Source organism: Tyto alba, unplaced genomic scaffold (genome assembly GCF_018691265.1).
Source record: "Tyto alba isolate M040663 unplaced genomic scaffold, T.alba_DEE_v4.0 Super-Scaffold_1, whole genome shotgun sequence".
NCBI classification, from domain to species: domain Eukaryota; kingdom Metazoa; phylum Chordata; class Aves; order Strigiformes; family Tytonidae; genus Tyto; species Tyto alba.
Genome location: NW_024881261.1, coordinates 9278601 through 9297933, shown reverse-complemented (window position 1 = coordinate 9297933; position 19333 = coordinate 9278601). Strand labels below are relative to the sequence as shown.

At 34.9% G+C, this 19333-nt stretch overlaps 1 protein-coding gene across 11 annotated transcripts in view; it reads left to right on the top strand.

Moving 5' to 3' along the window:
- The window catches only part of ATRNL1 (attractin like 1), a 519346-nt gene that overhangs the window by 29197 nt on the left and 470816 nt on the right, over positions 1 to 19333 (top strand). For all 11 annotated transcript variants that reach the window (XM_032988565.2, XM_032988564.2, XM_032988569.2 and 8 more), the window contains exons 2-5: positions 11422 to 11505; positions 13555 to 13668; positions 15033 to 15161; positions 18410 to 18618. In XM_032988565.2, the coding sequence (XP_032844456.2) occupies positions 11422 to 11505; positions 13555 to 13668; positions 15033 to 15161; positions 18410 to 18618 (536 nt within the window). The remainder of the gene's footprint in view (positions 1 to 11421; positions 11506 to 13554; positions 13669 to 15032; positions 15162 to 18409; positions 18619 to 19333) is intronic.

The window sequence follows — 19333 nt, the reverse complement described above, 5'->3', positions numbered from 1 at the left end:
CGTGAATGTTGGAGGTTTTGCATTTAAACACAGAACAAATAACAGGCTAAAGATACTCTTCCCCAAGAAACCCTCAAACCAAAGAACCCACGAAAACAAACAAATTCCCAAATCCCTTCTACCAATATGTGAAATGTTTGATTCTGGGAAACTGGCAACTGGAATAGTTAGGACTCAAAATATCATAGTCTTTCCTTTCATATGTCTCTTCATCCATTTATAGAGGGAGTATTTGAACTTGTTAAATGTTATCCATTAATTAAAAAGTCAAGCAGAAGATATGAGTGAAATGACACCTGCCACAAATTATGTTATAAAATGATGCTTTTTTTATTACTAGTAAGAATCTTTCATATCCCCAAACAGGAATTTCTTGTAATACCCCAGAGACATGAATGCTATTATTCCAGTTCTTTACAGAGAAAAAAGGGGTGTGCTTTGTATTTAAGGCAAATATGTAATGTCCTGATAATCTCTATAGCCACAGAAGTCAGAAAGTGATTATCTATATAATTATCTACAAGACAGTATTTGAAACCTAGTCAGCAACCAGACCTTTGAATTTATTAATCAATTAAGCTTTTAAAAGAACTATTATCTCTTCTTATCTCAACATTTATACTGTCTGAGGTTGTGCTCAGGGCCTGGGAACCTCTTGTGAAGCAGCATGTATTCTGATGGGAGGTGAAAGAGGGGAAGAAGGAGTTGCTGTTTTTATATATATATATATATATATATATATATATATATAATGAGGATGCTGAATTAAAAGTGTTGAAAACCAAAGAATAAATAATATAAAATGAAACAAATGCTTATCAGTGTTGTCTTAGGGATGCTAAGAGATACCTGATGTCTTTGTTTTTGTTTTTTCTTTGGAATGTTTATGTGCCAAAGTTTACTGCATTTGGATAATTTCAGAATTAATATAGCTAGTAGGGGCTGGGGCCAGCAGCCTTGTGGTAAGAGGTGGTTTCCTGCTGTGAGAACTCCGTCCTTAACAAACATACAGTTTGATGGCTAGCTATTAATCAGTCTAAATGACTGAAAGGTAGAAGTAGCTGCTTCTTGTTGAGGGTGTTTTTTTTCAGGTGTTTATTAGAAACTTGTCTTAAATAGACAATGAAAAATTTAGGAGTAGGTGACACACTGGATTTAGAGCATTTGGCTGTTACCTCAGGAAGCTTAAGTTAAAACCCTGAACTAAGTCACAAATGAAAATGAGATTTATAGTGATGTACAGCGAAAAATTGGCACAGTGCATTACAATTTTGCCAAGTACCTCGGTCTGCATTATCTATATGCTTCGTGGCCCACATTTTAAGGTATGGTAGCATAGCTGATTAATTACAGAAGTCTTATACTGAGCCATATACATGTGTTTATATATAAATATATACATTCATCTGTTTAAAGCATATACAAATACATAAAACCCATAAGTAACTGTCCTTCACTCATGTTAATCTTGTGATTAAATCAAAACCTGTAGACCGTCTTACTTTAATGTAGAACCTACCTGGATTGAAATATATATTAGGCAGCAGAGCTGAAGTGAAAGACATTAACAAAATAATGTAAATAATATGTTAGAAAATACACTGAACCATGACACTTTTGGAAATGGAGGACTGCTTTGTAGAAAAGAAAGCCCAGAGAAAAGAGCTATAGCCATTAAAGAAAACTAAGCTATAAATTTTTTATAAAAATAAAAAACCATTAGGGACAATATAGTAATGTGTTACTTCTGGGTTACTTCTGGGTAATCTTAAATAAACATAGTCTATTCAGATACAGAACTTTTCTAAACAAAATAACAACAATATTAATGTGATAGGAAAAAGTAAGTAATAGGACCACTTCTGTCTGGCCTAGTGTGGTTTATTTTTTTTTTTGCTTCTTTTATTTATTTCTTCATTATCTTGGCAACATTTGGCCATAAAAATAACTCTTGCCTGAAACAAACATTATAAATGTTAGAGCAATGAGGTGTCTCCTTGCTTCCTGGCAGATTCTGTTGTAATTCCTATTTGCTTCTAATAGTAGCAAATTAGTAACCAAGACATGAAACTGAGTGCAAGAAGTTCAGCCAAAGAATCGAGTAGATGGTCTGCCTCTTACTCAAAACAGAAATTATTTTTATAGAGCTTTTTAACCTTTTAGATTTTATATCTAAAGTATGCAGCCATAATTAAATGAGATGATGGTACAGGGGAAATATATGATGTGTTGTGTTTTTATCAAATGCCAACTTGATTTTCTGTCAATTCTTAATTTTAAGCGTAGTGGCAGGCAGAATTTTGTATGACATCTATGAACTAGCCTTGGCATTTCTAATAGTGTAGAGGTGTGCCTCATACAATTCTATCCAACCATGATATTAAAATAGGAAATACCAAGTGTTTGTATTATTCCAGGTAAGAGAGATGAAGCTACATTTCTTGAAGTTTTTCCAGGTCAGTGGAGGATATTGTGCTATTTGCAGTATCTTTTAAAAGGCACTGATTTTGAAGTTGAGATGAGGAGGACCACTGCCACCTGGAAAATATTGGCAAGATTCAAACTGTTAATTGGTGTAGCAATTCTGTAGAAAGTATGGAGTTCACTGAACTCTGTTGATTGACTCAACTCCACTCAATTTTATAGAAACTTTCCATAAATATTACATGTAAATCCATCTGTGTATCTTAAAAACTTTTTTGATAACTTCTAAATGATTTGGAGTGATGCAGTATTTAGTAGTTTGGATTTCTTAAAGTGTAGCATAAGAGCCCTCCTCCCTTTCCCCCAAAATGGAAAGGTTTGCTTTGAGAAAGTATTTTCTGAATTCAGGTTAAACCTTGAGTAAACAGATCAACTATTTTTCAATAAAATATATGTACTTGGGTACCTCTGTATAAACAATTAAACAGTAATCTCTAAGAGTCTGGTTTTGTTCATCTCAGATACAGAATCAGCTGCTTTTAGTCTTATTAAAAAATATATGTATGGTTTCTTGATGGATATCTATTGTTTTTTAGAGGAGGAATAATGGCGCATTGAGAGCTATAGGTAAGGAGCATTTTTTTCTGAAGATGAGCCAAGTAATCTGTTAAAAATATTTGTGTGTGGTTTTCTTCTCATCACGTTATGTGAATATCGCTATTCAAAAAGGCTAAGAATTCACTGGAGGGTAATAATGCATTTAATGACAAATTTCTAAGAGCTGCTTTATTTTTCCATTCTGCCTCTCTCTTCAGTCAGCTTCCTAAAGTGTTTATCGTGCTGGCTGCACTCTGCTCTTCTCCCTCATATTGTATTAGTGTCTTGGCAGACCAGATTTTGTTAGGCCTTGCTGTCTGGTTTGAATTTTTTTTTTTGAGCCCTCTCAAAAAATTACTTCTCTTTGTGGAGAAGTTCTGTTATTCCAAAATCTGGGTTCATTTACACAGTTATAAAAATAAACAAATACCTGATACCAGTAGGTAGAATGGTGTGTTTCTTTGCTTAGCTTCAAGGCAGTCAGCATTTGGATTGTTGTGTTTTTTTTGTTTTTTTTTTTTTTTTTTCCTTTTTTAGATAGCTATGGCTTATACTCACATATTTTAAAGAATATATGAGTGTATTCTGAAGAGAAATCTGAAGATAGAAGCCATCCTGACTTTTTAAAGATGTATGTTATGAAGCTATGCTTTCAGTAGTGTTATTTGCTCCATTTATGTATCAAGACGTTAAATTAAAATAGTCCAATCATTTGTGAAGTGAGAGAGATTACTGTGCCTGTTCTTCACTTCATCTCTTGGCCCCTGTTCATCCAAAATTCTGTTACTCATTTTGTCAAAAAAACCTTAAAGTACAGCATTTTGACGTATGTTGTTGCTGGAAACTAATGGGAAAATTTCTCTATGTGCAGGAAATGTAGAGAAGTCTTTTCTATACACGTCAGTATTTTTCCCTGGATTTAGTATTAGAACCATGAGGAAGAGGAAAACCTTATGTATTTGCACCTTTAACTTGCAATGCTGATTTCTGGCAGTGGCCTAGTTTTAGCAAACTCAAAAAATGGCACTGTGTTGTAGTTGGTTGAATGACTTGCATTAATTCTGTATGCTATAATGCAACTGTCACGATGGGGACCACCTACATATGCGCACTTGAGTTTTAATTTTTGTTAGTACTGATTTTATGTTAATGCTTCATAAAGTGAATGGATAATAAATATGAATAATAATTAAAAAACTTGGCATAGTTGGGAAATAGAAAAATGACTGTTATGGAAATGTAGGAGATCTTAAAAGAACTGTATGATAAATATACACAAATGTAATTTCATCTTTTCTTGTGGAGTCCATTGATTTTAAGTAAGATTTCTCACTACACAGAGTGGCCAGGAGATACCATCTTTAAGTGAATGCTTTTATCACAGAAACAGAAATAGATTTTTTCCTACTGAGAAAGTGATTATAAATGAAACTTTTCATGCAGCAAGTTTCAGATCATGCAAGCTGCATTGATCCCATATAATACTGCCTGAAAAAAGTTGTGCTGATGGAATTATATTTGAATTTCTACACTTCAGTATGCATAATTAACGCCAGTAAGACGAACTAGAGTAATATCATTTAGTTCCTTATGTCGAGGAAGTTAGCAGTCACAGGGAATTACAGGTTGTATATAAATCAGCATGCATAAAGGCAGGTTTTTTTGCTACTTACATTCAGGAGAACTGGCTACATTAAGGACATTTAAATAATTCCTTTCTGGTTGGTATGGTGGTCGGACTACATCTGGAATATAGTAGGTACCATTTTGAGATGCAGATAATGGGAGAAGTTCTAGAGGAGGGAAGTCTACAAAAGGATGCATGAGGAATGCTAGATTAAATTGCTTCAGAGAAGAAAAGCCTGAAGGTAGATGTTTGTAAAAGTTAAGCAGAAAGTGTAAGTGAATTACGTGTTTTCCAGGTCTGCTTTGAGTATGACAGGAAGTAGTAAGATTAAGTAAGAAAAAAATTAAGTTAGACATTTAGAAAAACTTTCTAATAATAAGGATAAGTCAGTACTAAAATAGATTGCCTAAGAAGATTGTAGACTTCTGTCATTGGAATTATTAAGAACAGATTAAACAAATAACTGTGAAGAAAGATTTCAGTATGGTTGATCCTGCCTTGGGACAGGTGTTGGGACGTTGTACCGGAATGACAATTCAAGGTTTTTTTTTTGGTGAAAAAAACCAGGTCAACTATCACTTAACATTACGAGGAGGTAGAAGAAAATCCTTAGGAAGTCTCGTACAGTATTTCTACAGTAATTTTAATTTACAATAGAATAAATTTGGTATTATATTTACTGTTACTATATTAATCTTATGAAGACTTGGTAGACAAATCAGATGCAGAAAATAAGATTGTGCCCACATTTGCTTATTTCTAGTCACTTTGTAGATTCCCTTTTAAGTATCAGTCACACATTCAGATACCCTAGTCTAAATAACCTACCATGATCTGTGTTCTGTGAATTTATATAATATTGTGGAGCCTAAGGAAGGGAACAGATTTTTTCAAATTTTTATGTAAGTGGAAATACAGTGCTTAATTGAGGTTCCATGTAAGTTTGTACTTTGAAAGGAACTTCTACTTCTATGCACTGTTCTTTCAGTAGTTTTTGGGACTATTACAAAAATGTACTGTAGAATAACAGCCTCTTTCAGAAACAGTAAATGAGGAAATAAAACACCTGTTGGAGTTAAACATTAAATTAATATTTTGCACCAATCAGTGATATCCCTGCTAACTTTATTAAAAACAAAACAAAACACACACACAGAAAAAAAAAAAAAAAAAACAAAAAACCAAAAAACAAAATTCCCCACAACCTAAACATTCAAAAAAAAAAAAAAAAAAAAAAAGATTTGTGCTACATATAAGTGTTAATCTTGAAATACAGAATATATTCTTATTTGAGGGGGGGAAAGGGGGAAATGTTGTATTGTAGGCTTCATTTTATTTTTCTGGGATTTTTGGATGATTTTGGAGCACAACTTTTCTTACAATAAGTTAGAGGAAGGAACTGAATACTTGAATTTAGTAGGGACATTTTACAAAAGAAACTGTTACTTTGTTGATGGATTAAGTGGGGCCTGTTTAAGAGCATGATTTTGATTAGTTGGCATGTGAAAAGTTGTGAATATCCTTACCGTTTCTAAATATACATTCTTAAATTAATGCAAAGCAGTATATATCAAGTGTAGGAGTGTGATTGGCATATGCAAATATTTTTTAATGTATTAAATACTTATTCCTCTTGGTTAGTCACTGAAGAAAAATTAGAACTACAGAATGTTCAGTATATTCTGTTTTAATACACATTATAAAAAAAAAAAAAATTAACCAACAGCAAGGTTCAACAGTAAAAGTAAAAATGCAGAATAATCAAATGCAAATTCTCAGGATATTTGTTAGGTGCCAATCAATAATTTATGCCCCCAATGCTTTATGCCTGGAAAACAAAAATCTGGCTTTGTGAGTTTTTCAGAAAATGCTGTTCTTCAGACCTTCCTTGGAAAAACCAAACCAAACCCAAACCTTATTAGTCTGTCACTTAAAATTTTGATATAAGAAATGACTTCTTGATCTCTTCTCTATTTCTTTCTGATATCATAGTGCTCACTAACTCTGGTTTGTTCTTTAAGGTGGTCTAAATTTTTTTTTTTCCTCCTTTCTTAATGTATTCAGCTGATCTCATCCAGGATACATGATGTATCCCTGCTGTAAAGGTTAGACGCAAAATCTTGAGCTAGAAAGATTGCCCCTACTTGTATTTATGAAGGTTTTGATCTTATAACTTTGAAGCATAGTCATTGATTTTTATTTATTTTAGCTAAACAAATTTTCATAGAGGATGAAAAGGAGATGGAGCAAAACTTTGCAACAATGAAGAGAATAGTCCTTGGCTGACACACAAATACTGATATTGAGATGAATCCATATAGCAAGATATCCTCTGTATCTTATATCCAGATATATCTGAAGTAGGAATTGCAGAGTAATCCAACATTTCATAAAATTCTGACTAGAAATGTGACAGTAAGTAACATAGAGATAAATGAACCTCTTCATAACCCTTTCTTTTATTAAACAGTGAATATTTGTAATATTATCAAAGTGCCTTATGCTTTCTTTCTCCTAATGTACTTGTATTATAAATCAGACTTCTGTATATCTATCTGCCAGCAGTTTTGTAGATCTCCATGTTCTGCTGATGACAGCAAATACCCAGTGACTTCTCTGGTTTAAATTAGTGCCCCTTTCTGAAAGATTTGATGATACTCTTCTTTTACAGGAAGACACAGGAGATGACATGACTGCATTTTCCAGATCTATAAATATTACAGCCAGGAAGGGCCATTTTAATAACCTGCTCTGACGTCTTATGTATTGCAGGCTATAGATTTCATCTGACTACTCCTTCATTTAGGACCAATAATTTATGACTGAACTAGAACATACTTTTCTCCTTTCTTGAAATGCATCAATATTGATTTAAAGTCTCTGCAGAATATAGAATTTACAATGGTAACATTTAACTCAATTATATTTGCAGTTATTTTATAACAGTGGTGATATTCCAGGGGAATATCCATTTGTTGCATGTTTCGGTTGCCCTGTGTTGACTTCAGCCTTTAGCCCTTGTGTTTCTGGTATATGTCTGTCTGCTGGATGAAACAGCCTCTAGTGCCATGGATCTTTCACGTAAGCTATTACTGACTGATTAGCTTGGTGACTAATCTGATGCTTCTGAATGTCTTTAACTCTGCTGTGCAGCATCCTGACTTGTTTCTGTAATTTGGTAGATCTCTTTTACAGCATACAGAAAAGGAAAATATTCTCTTGGCATGCGTCTCTAATTCTTTATAGGTTTTGATTATAACCCTGCCAACTAAAAAAATATTGTTGTGTTTATGAAAGCTGGCGTGCTATTTAAAATGACAATATACAACATCAGCTGTTCCTCTGAGCGTTCTGTTTAGAAAGCTGGAGTCTAAGTGTGATAAACCTGTGGTGCTTAAGCAGGTCACACAAATTGTTCTGGCTGTCCCCTCATCCCTGAAGCCTTCTTGGCAATGAACAGGGGGTGGGGTGCAGCATGTAGGCATCATTCTGGCTATTCCATTTCTGTGACTAAAGAGTGTGTAGTCATGTTGGCTCACCAGAAGTTTGATTGTTTGACAGGATCACTGTTAGTGACAGAGCAAAGCTATGTCCATGAGTATCTGGCATTACATGATAGAGAGTACTGCCCTTGATTTGGTAAGAGGTTATGTGAAAGTAGTACTGATTATTTATGGGATTTGATAATGTTTGGAAGTAAAAATGAAACAGACAAGTTCTTGGTATGACTCAAGAAACTTGAAGTAATACGCCTCTGTCTTGCTGTTTATTTATTTTAAATAGAACAGATCCTGTGTTTTACCATTTTCCACACCTATTATTACAATATTATGTTCTTATTTATTCTTTATGTTTTTCAGCAAGTGCAGTAACTGCTTCAAAGGCTATCTACTCTTCTGAAAGAAACGATTTATCAAAAAATTATCACCCTAGGCGAAGAGGGAAATTGTTTGTACTTTACTAGTGCCAAAGGGCTGATCTAATAAAACCAACTCTTTTAAGTCACCTCCATTGCATTATACAGCTACTAAGGTGGCAATGGTCATGACTGCAAATGAATATTTAACATATTTCATATTTCTTGCAGCTAAATAAACGTTCTGTGGCTTGCTATATAAGACTTTACATCTGTATATAACCATATGATAGCACACTAAGGTTCTGCTAGGGACCAAGCATCAATATTAGCCTGATTTCAAAATCAGTGATGTGTGACTTAGACTGCTAAGTTGTAAGTTGATATCATGTTCAGCACTGTCCAAACATTGTAATTAATATGTAAAGGAGACAGAAACAAGCCTGAAAAAACTGCTTTTCATGTGTATAAACATGAAAGTATACCTTTAGGTAAAGTTGGTATTTCTTAACAGAAAGAAATATTATAAACTTAAACTACACATGTCTCTTGCTTTTTTCAAGCAAAAGTCTTCTGTGGCCAGGCACTGATTCACATGAGAGCACCTGGCAGGAGCATGGTTAGCCTTTCCCTGTGGCCATTGCTGCTGCTTCACCGCTGCGCAGCAAGGGAGGAGTGGGAGTTACCAGCTGTGCCTCATCAGTCATCGCTTTGCTTATGAACTCCACTAGTGTCCTGGTTTTGGCTAGGACAGAGTTAATTTTCTTCCTAGTAGCTGGTACAGTGCCGTATGCTGGATCTTGCATTTAGTATGAGAATAATGTTGATAACACACTGATGTTTTAGTTGTTGCTAAGTAGGGTTTATCCTAAATCGAGGATTTTTCAGTTTCGCATGCTCTGCCAGTGAAAAGTTAAGAGGGGACACGGTTGGGACAGCTGACCCCAACTGACCAAAGGGGTATTCTATACTATATGATGTCATGCTTAGCATATAAATCTGGGGGAAGAAGAAAAGGGGGGACATTTGGAGTTACGGCATTTGTCTTCCCGAGTAATCGTTACACAAGATGGAGCCCAGCTGTCCTGGGGATGGCTGAGCACCTGCCTGCCCATGGGAAGTGGTGAATGAATTCCCTGTTTTGCTTTGCTTGTGTGCATGGCTTTTGCTTTACCTATTAAACTGTCTTTACCTCAACCCACGAGTTTTCTCACTTTTACTCTTCTGATTCTCTCCCTCATCCCGTGGGGTGGAGTGAGTGAGCGGCTCTGTGGGGCTTAGTAGCTGGCTGGGATTAAACCATGACAATCAGCATTTCTGTAGCGTTTTATATTCGTTATTATTATTGTAACATTTTAAAGAGAAGGACGGTCAGTTTTGCTGGAGGAGTAATCCCATTAGACGTGTGTTAAGGCCTGAACTGTAGAACATAATCATAAAGAAAGTAGAAAAGTGGGGTAAATAATGAAGATACTAAACTCTTTCAGAAAGGTTTTATGGTAATAGATTATTGAATTTCATCTGTTATTTTATCACTGTATAGATTAATTGAAGTTGTATATATATATGAATGGAGGAAAAAAGTTCTATTTTTACACTAAGTGAATTTCTATATGTAATGAATCTCAAACTATCATTACTCAGAAAAAAGTTATAGCAGCTAGTTGTGTCAGCGTAGTAGTTGTTGAAAGAGCAAATAAAATTTTAGGATGGGAATAGAGAATGAAGTGGAAATCATTATTATGCTACTGTACATATTCATGATTCACTTGCATCTTGAATATGGTATGCTGATCTCTGTTGTGTCTTAGAGATGGTATAGGAGAATAGAAAATAAATATTAAATACCTGCTGTAGGAATGATTAAAAATAGTTACTCCATATGAGAAAGTACTAAACAAGCAAGGATTTCGTAGGTAGGAAAAGTGACAGTGGAGAGAAGGGGGGGAACAATACAGTTCATTACATTTTGAGTGGGATAAAGCACGTGAACAGGGTACTGTTCGTCTCATCCAACACTAGACCTAAGGATGTTAGATGAAATTGCCAAAAGGTAAGCTTAGGACAAAAACAGTTGAAATGTCTATAAATGTGTGGAAATCACTGCTGCAGGACATTCTAGATGCTACAAGTTTACATGGGATTACATGGGCAAACCCCTGGGAGAAACATTCACCCAAAGCCAGTACAGAGGCACAACCTCTGGCTGAGAATCATTCTGAGCTGCAAATTGTTGAAGGTGGTGTAATGCCATGGGGAGCATCTCTAGGGTTTTAACTTTGTTGCTGGGGTATCTGCTGTAGGCCACTGACAGAGACAGGGTACTGGGCTGCATCGTTATTTTCATCTGACCTTTTAGAGCTGTTCATATGCATTTTATTTAGTTTCTGAGTAGTCCAGTGTTGTTCTGCTTTCCAATGTCACATCACTGACCAGAAGTAAGAGGGGGACAGGCTGGAAGATATGCTTATTTAAATTTATAGTTCATGCCTTAATTTATATTGATCTAGAACAGCCTTCCTGCTGCTGCTGTGGTCTAATTTCAGAAGTAAGATGTAAGGCAATGGCAAAAGAAACAAACCAACCAAGCCAAAATACTCTTAAACCCTTTACGTTGTCTTGGATCTATTCTGTGTGAAGGATAATTTAAATTGTATGAGTATTTGCCTGCTACTGAACTAGAAAAATTAGAAGTCTTGTGATTGCCTAGGGTAAGAAAGCAAACCAATTATATAGACTAATCAGAATTCTAGTTTTTATAAGCAAAAATAGTGTGACAAGAAATACGAAGAGAGACTTGACACTTTTCCCCACCCTAAATTTTCTTTCCCTCCAGAAAGAATCTATTGGCATGTTGAGGATGTTTGTTCTGTTGTGTTGTGTCTGGTTTACTACAGCACTGTTTTTTCTCTTGTAGGTTAACAGAACCTTCTGGATATTTAACAGATGGACCAATAAATTATAAATATAAAACTAAATGTACATGGTTAATTGAAGGATAGTAAGTATTTATTTTCAAAGCTTAAATTTTCTGACAGTTTGGTACTGTGTATTCTAGAGATCTGAAGAACTCTTCAAGTAGAAACTGCATCTGGATACAATGTAAACAGTTTGGGATATTTTTTGTTTGTTTTGTTTTTGTTTAAATGTTATAAAGATTTAAAAAAATATGTTGAATTAGGATTTTCAGGACTGTTCTGAGTTGGCCAGATTCCACTCCTGTTCAGATTGCTGGCAAAAGTTAGGCCGACATTGGAATTTGGCCAGTACTGTAAGCTCTCAAAACCCTTGATAAATTTGTTGCCTGCTTGAGTACCTTTACCTAAGTTCCAAATGATTACAGAATCCTATTATTTAACTCAATGTCTTATTTATCTTATTTAACTCTTATCAGTGATAAATCAGGAACGGCTTCAAGTACAGAATGCTTCCAGTCTAATGATAATTTTTCAGTTACATGTTGCTCAAAAGTTAGTGCTTCTATACAGTATTTTCTTTTGCATTCTTGTTTTCCTCATGTACTTAATTTTAAAATCATATTGTGCCCACAGTTTAGATGTCTCGTCTGTTGCTATTTTTTCAGTTTATGCAGCACAGAAACATACAGACCTGCACAAAAAAATAATAAGACACATGCATTATTATGTCTACAGATGCACAAATTTGTTGAATTTGAGTGGGACCTTTTTCCCCCAGGCTATGGGTCAGGATTTTGATGAACAATTTAGCTAGGTCTGAGTTCTCTTAACATTGCAGAAGAAAATTACACCCTTCTGTTTTTTGATATTGTCATGATCTTAGTTACCTTAGATGTCTGCTCTGTCACTGCAGTACAGTAATGAACTATCTGATCTAATTTTGGCCTGCTTATATGTAGATAGTAATTTAAACACTACAGCAATGAAGTTATGGGTAGTTTACAAAATAATTTAAGTAGAAGTTTCAATACCTAGGTGGTTAGGCTATAGCTGAGTTTCTGACATAGTTAGACTTCTCTTTTTACCCCAGTTAGCTCAGAAATATTTGCACTGCACTACACTATGCTAAAGTGGAAACATGCCTCAGGACTGTATGCAAACTCTGCTTTGAAGTTGGTCTTCACTCTGTTCCTCCTCTTTGCAGGAGATGGGTTGCTGGAGGAAACAATATGCTGTACAGTATGTTGAAGAGTAATGCAACCCAGTAACATAGTGCAAAATGTCAACATACAAGGATGTCACATATGTATAAAATGCTCTCTCTTAAAAAATGAACAAAGAACTCTCTCCAAGTGATCTCTCTCAAAAAAAGAAAAAAAAAAAGCATATGTTTTCTAAAGTGACAAACTGCATTAAAGCCTGACAGTGGGGAGAAAAAACCCCAAAACAAAATTAAAGAAAATAATCAGTATGTTGCATGGAATATATTTAGGAGTCTGCTAATTTTGTCATATGAGAAAATTTCCCTTTCAGAAACCTTAGTCCCCATCTGGATTTCTACCAAAAACTGGTGAAATCTGACTCCCAGATGTGGGGTGGGGGAGGAGGGAGGGAGAGAAAAAATTGTATCTTGCACTAATATTGCTTGCTATTTTAAATTTGCAGTTTAAGATTTTTATTTTCAATAACTACTATCATACTGGAATGAGGATGTGTAGGTGATTTTATCCTGAAAGACTTTTTAAGCCTCGTAGTCCTGACATTGTAAAGTAAAGCTAATATATTAAAATTTGATATTTTAATTGCTCTGAATTTATGGTTCTGAATACTGATAAAACCTGGTAAAGTTAAGTCTCTTGCTAACTTTAGGGATTATTAGACTTGGACTGAAGATGTTATTTTTAAAGTTTTCTAAGATAAAGTGAAATATTTACTTGCTCTTAATTTTGTTATTTTACTGTTTGAAATGTTTACTTAGTACTCAGAATATTTTAATAATGTTGGCATGAACAATTCTGCTTTAAGTTCTTTATCTTATGAGCTCACTACTTCTGCAAATAACATTTTACATGAATGTTTGTTTTTTGTTGTTTTGTTTTGGTTTTGTTTTTGTTTTTTTTTTTTTTTTTCAGCCCAAATGCAATACTAAGATTAAGATTTAATCACTTTGCCACAGAATGTAGTTGGGACCATATGTATGTATATGATGGAGATTCGATATATGCACCTTTAATAGCTGTATTTAGGTGAGTATATTTATTAGCCTTTTAGTCCAAGTAGTCATGTGTGGACATTTCTGTTTTGCGGGAAAAGAAATAGCATTAGAGACTGTTTCTACCTTTTCATTAAAATTTTGGGAACCATTCCAGAAAGACTATTCTATGCAAGTGGGTATAGTTTATTAGAGAGAAGACACAGGATCCTAATTCTCTGAAGTCAGTAGAAGTTTTATTTTGGGATATCCATAGAGTACAAAGCTGTATTGAAAGCAAACGAACAAAACCCCAACAAAACAGAAACTGTTTCTGCATATATGCACCCATTCTCTGTGGGGCAGAAATTGTACTTAATTTTGTGTTATGAAGCACTGATTATGCTGCTGACATTTGACATACTAATTGTGTAAGTGATAGTGCTTTCTCCTAAGGGGACAAAGCTCAGGTCATCCCTCTTTCCTGCCCAACTATAGCAATCTACATCTTGTTTCCTAATTCATCTGAATTGTTTACAAAATTGCTTGATTTTTTTTTGTGTGTTTTTTTTTTTTTCCTTACTCCCCAAAGTTGTATTTGCTTAATGTGTCTAGCTATTGTTCAGGAGCCGAACTTGTAGCATGAATGAAAGGAAAGAGGAGGTTCCTCTTCCTGTGTTCTGTACTTCAAATGTCTTTCAGTTTATTGATTGTTAGTGTTGCCTAGGAATCCTATAAATTTTAATTTATATTTGCAATGTGGCACTGTTTTACGCAGGTGACCCTTCTCAGTATTTTTATATATTGCTTGTTAAATTCAGTCTTTATTGAAGACTGACATCTTAATATCTTTCTGAAGTTTTAAGTAGTACTTTATTTTCCATTGGAAATTGCCTTTTCATGGAAGTTACTTAATTATCATACTTTTCAGGTTTGAAAATCCTTAATAAGATAAACTTCTAAGATGCAAATATTATGTGGAAATAGAACATGTGCTGAAAGACATTGAGTGCTAAGCATGTCTGAAAGATAGAGATATTTATATATATATTTTCAAAGTTAAAATAAGTTTTGGAAATTACACTAATGATACACTGACCCTCAGAATAATCTGATGTGAAATTTTGCATTACTGTGTGAGGGAGGAGGCTTTTTGCTTTGTTTTCCTAGAAAACTTCACCTTGCCTTGCAGAGGCATAGACAAGTTTTATATTCATTTTATTATTTATTTTTTTGAAAATAAGTATTTAATGAGATTTATGAGTTACCTTGTCTATATGATTAACAACCTAATTAACAGCCAGAATAGCTAACACAGTCTTTTATTTTTTTCTACTTCCCTGCTTCCTCACCCCTGTCCCCCCCCCCCCCCCGCTCCTAAAGACTGATTAAAAACATTATTCTTATGTTCTTTTCCAGTGGTCTAATAGTCCCTGAAGTGCGTGGAAATGAAACAGTTCCTGAAGTAGTTACTACATCTGGCTATGCATTGCTACACTTTTTTAGTGATGCTGCTTATAACCTAACTGGATTTAACATTTTTTACTCGTAAGTTTTTTTTCTAATAAATAGTCACTTTGTTAATTAGCCTATCATTTCAGGAGAATTACTAAGCCAGGTAAAATGTTTATCTATTGATTTTATTAATGTAAACATTATACTTCATGGTATGTTTTGAAAAACAGGAAGCTGGGGTTGTAATGACTTGTCATTAAGATACTAGTTTAAAAACAGAAAAAAGAAAAAAAGATAAATATATTGTTCTGCGTGAACCCACATGGCCATTCCAAGAGTATGTTTTACCTATGCCATGTGGAACTAGAGTGTATCTCTTCCAGTACTTATCTGACACATGTAGTTGCCATATGGAGAAGAAGGGAGATTATATCTGCTGTCATGCCAATTCTTTTACCTTGCACTAGGATTGTCTGTTGCTTGTTTTTCTTGCTGAATGTACTTCTATGGCTTTTGAAACCTTCACCGAAATCCTACTTTTATTTTTGTTCCAGCCACAAGGGTTTTATTCCATTTCTTCTCTACTTCTCGGGTACTTTACCCTCTTATTGTCCAACTCAGTCTGCATTCTGCCTTCATAGTTCTTATCTTCATTGTCTGTATTTTAGGTTCTCTGGTGGCAACCTAATCTGATATAATCATGCTTGCTTTCCACCACTCTGCTTTTGTGTGTCAGCAACTCTAAAAATACATCCAATGGACCTGAGCCTTTTCCTCCTTATATATGCTAGCTGTTGATTACAACTTCTGTCTCATTTGGGACCTTCTTGTGACACATCATGCAATGTCTCTTTATACTGGATGCTTTAGTTTGAGAGGATTGCTTGGTCCTGTTGGAGTTGTTTCTTCATGTGATAGTTTTCCCATGTTTGAAGATATTTTTGTTGCTTGCTTTCAGTTCCTTCAGATTCTGAAATATCAATTTTTGGGATGCGGAGGCCAGCACTGCATATCAAATGTGGATGTACATAAAATACTTTTCTTATATTCTTTATAAATTTAAAATTCCTATTTGTGCTTCTGATCATAGCTTTACTCTTGGCAGAGGTTTTTGTTAAATTGTCTATAGAAATTGTTTCTATCATTTGCAGTGGTTTGCCTACTTTTTACCAGTAATAAATAGCTATTCAGAGTTTGGGAAACCTCACTAAATATGTTGTATCGGAAATGACAGTCTAGAAGACTGGGTGTTTTTAATTTTTGTCAGTTGACATCAGTAAATTCAATCACATGGCAGACTTAATTAGATATATTTTTCAATTATCCCTGAAGATTTTATTGCACTTTTTCTGTTTGTCTTGGGAGCAAATGGCAATATGACATGGCATTCTTCTGAAATGGGTGTATGTGCTCTGCATTCTTTTATGACTTGGTAATCTGGTTCATGCTACATAGCATTACCTAATTTCTTGGAAGAATTAAAATAAATGAAAAAACTGCCAGTTTTTAATTCACTTACATATAAAACTCACAACATTTTATGTACTATGTTCTTCAGTTTCTTCTATTGCAATGAATACTTTTTTTTTTTTAAATGAGCCAACAGTAACTCTTTTTATGATAAAACAAGTACCTAAGATTTCTTTTTATGGCTGCGTTAATTTTTTTTTTTTCTGCCACTGATCTGTTGCACTCTGCTTCTGTTGCTCTCCTTTTCCCTTGTCTTGGTAACCTCAGAGCAGTTTTTGACTTCATCTTTCACTTCATTTTGATAAGCCACTCATATTCCTTTAATTTTGGAAAGATGGAAGCACAGCATCTGTGACTAAAAGGCCATGTCAGCTAGGAACAGCAATAGTTACTTCAGAACACAGTAAATTTTTGTGTTCCTTGGAGTCGGATAACCTGCTTCCAACTATGCTGATCCAGTTTTTCCTCATTCTGTTTGAATCCTTAACGAATCTGTTGGAGTGGGAATATGTCTGTCTACTTTTAAGCTGGTATCTCTATTTCTGTAAAGACTTAACTGTTCACCTTCATGCAGAACATTCTCCCTGTGAAGTCAGGGGAAGAGCTTCCTTACAGCTGTGGTATACAGCAGTTGATGCCATTGGTGGTTTTAATGCCATGTGTGTTACTAGGCAAAGCCCCCAGGACATTTGCAGTTCAGATGTGGAATTTTCATTTTTTGGTAGTGTAACAGAATCAGTCCTTTGTGGTGTGAGTCTTTAGAAAATGAAAACATGTCACCTGGCTGTCCTGCTACAACTGCAGTTGGCCAAAGGCCAGCCTTGAACAATTCCTCACTAACTTTTTTGGTTCTTTCTTTGATAAGAGCAAGGAACGCTATGAGCAGTATCCAGCTCTCACATCTCCAGGGAGCAGCAGTCTGTGTTATCATCAGGGGTTTGTAGTAACAGTTTATTCTGAGTTTCAACCGAACCCTTTGCTGCGAGTCATCAAAAAAGGTTTCAGATCTCTTTTGTGACTTCATGAGGTGCATGCTACCCAAGTTTCTGTTCATGGAAACTCTTGGACCCACATCAATGTCCTCCATCTCTCCTAATCTCCAAGCAATTGCCTGCATTTCTGCGATCAGTTTGCATAATTTTGCAGTCCAGTTGCTTGTGATCTCAGTGTTTGGTAGGGCGTATCACAGAAATGCTAAGTCCCATAACAGTCACAGACTTCTTTCAGCCTAATCTTTCGTCTTTTTGCGTCTCCAACTGCAGAGTTAAGGAGGCAAGGTTCAGGTGGCACTATTATTAAGGAATCTATGCATGAAGTGCTACCAGTAAGTAGTTCCAGGATATTAGCCATCTTGTATTTTTCCTTACTCATTTTTTTCTGATTTTATTCCCCTTAGAAGTTAGACATGCTGTTTTTGTAACATGGACCAAAGCCACCCAAGAAAACCCTTTAACTGTGTGCCTGTGGTGCAGACTTGAAGGGCTATGGCTCAGTTGCTTCCAGTGTGGATGTTCCTGGAGATAAAAAGCATTTGAAGGGACTGACTGGAGTGCTAATACTGGAACACAGGAAAAAATAGATGGTGATCTGCCTAGGCAGGGCCTGTACTTCTGCTTAATGTCAATATTCTTGTTGAAATGCAATGTGTTTGTGATCCCCACTGCATCACAGACTTTGTATGTAAGCCTGGATGAATACCTTTTCAGTTCACTTGTTTGTAAAATCATCATTAAACTTGTGTTTTATAAGTGCATAGAAATTTTTCAGGGAAAAAAAAGTACTTTAACAAATACTATTGGAATACTGTCAGATAAAATCATTGTCATAAATGCTTGGCTTGTCATTTCCCTTATTTTATAATTTTTTTTCAGAATTAATTCTTGTCCTAATAACTGCTCAGAACATGGAAAGTGTACAACCAGTGTGTCCGTACCAAGCCGGGTATACTGTGAGTGTGACAAGTACTGGAAAGGAGAAGCCTGTGATATTCCATATTGTAAAGCCAACTGTGGCAGTCCAGATCATGGGTACTGCGATTTGACAGGCGAGAAGCTGTGTGTTTGCAATGATAGCTGGCAAGGTAAGGTTTTGTTATTTGGAATCAAATTAATATTTTAAAAAAGAACTGCTTTTAATGCATCTTATATGGCATGCACATTAGCATTTTTAAAGAATAAACATAGATGAAAAAATAATTTCTGGAGTAAGTTTTTGTGTGGGCCTGGATGTGTGTACTTTAATGCTATAAAAGGCTCAGAGCTTTGATGTTTCGTGTCTGAAGATACTGCAGAAATATCTGACCTAAACTTTCTTTTGGTGGGCATTCTTCTTTCTGGATCATTAATTTGAAAAAAAAATGGCAGTAATTACTCAAGAGTTGTGAGCACTTTTGAGGACTAAGTTACTTGATAGCCTAATTTCTTACTTATTAATTTCTTTAATGTCTAGATAGATTTGATTTTCTTCCCTCCCCTTTCTTAATGCCACATCATCACATCATACTTTTAGTGTTTCCTAAACTAAGTATTCATTATCTGTTTTTTCATGGTGTATTATTTGTGTAGCCTCTCAATGAGAAAGGAAGGTAAGGTGTTTTGTTATGATGGTACAAGAAAGTCTCTGTGGACATGTACTGTGGAGTAATGGATGTACTGTAAACATGTGCTGTAGTTCTATTCCCAGTACCATAAATAATTTTTTCTTATTAAAGATTAATTACTTAAGATATTAAATATTTAATTCAATGGCTATAATTATGCTAGATGTTGGTGAATTTTTTTCTTTTTATCTTTTAC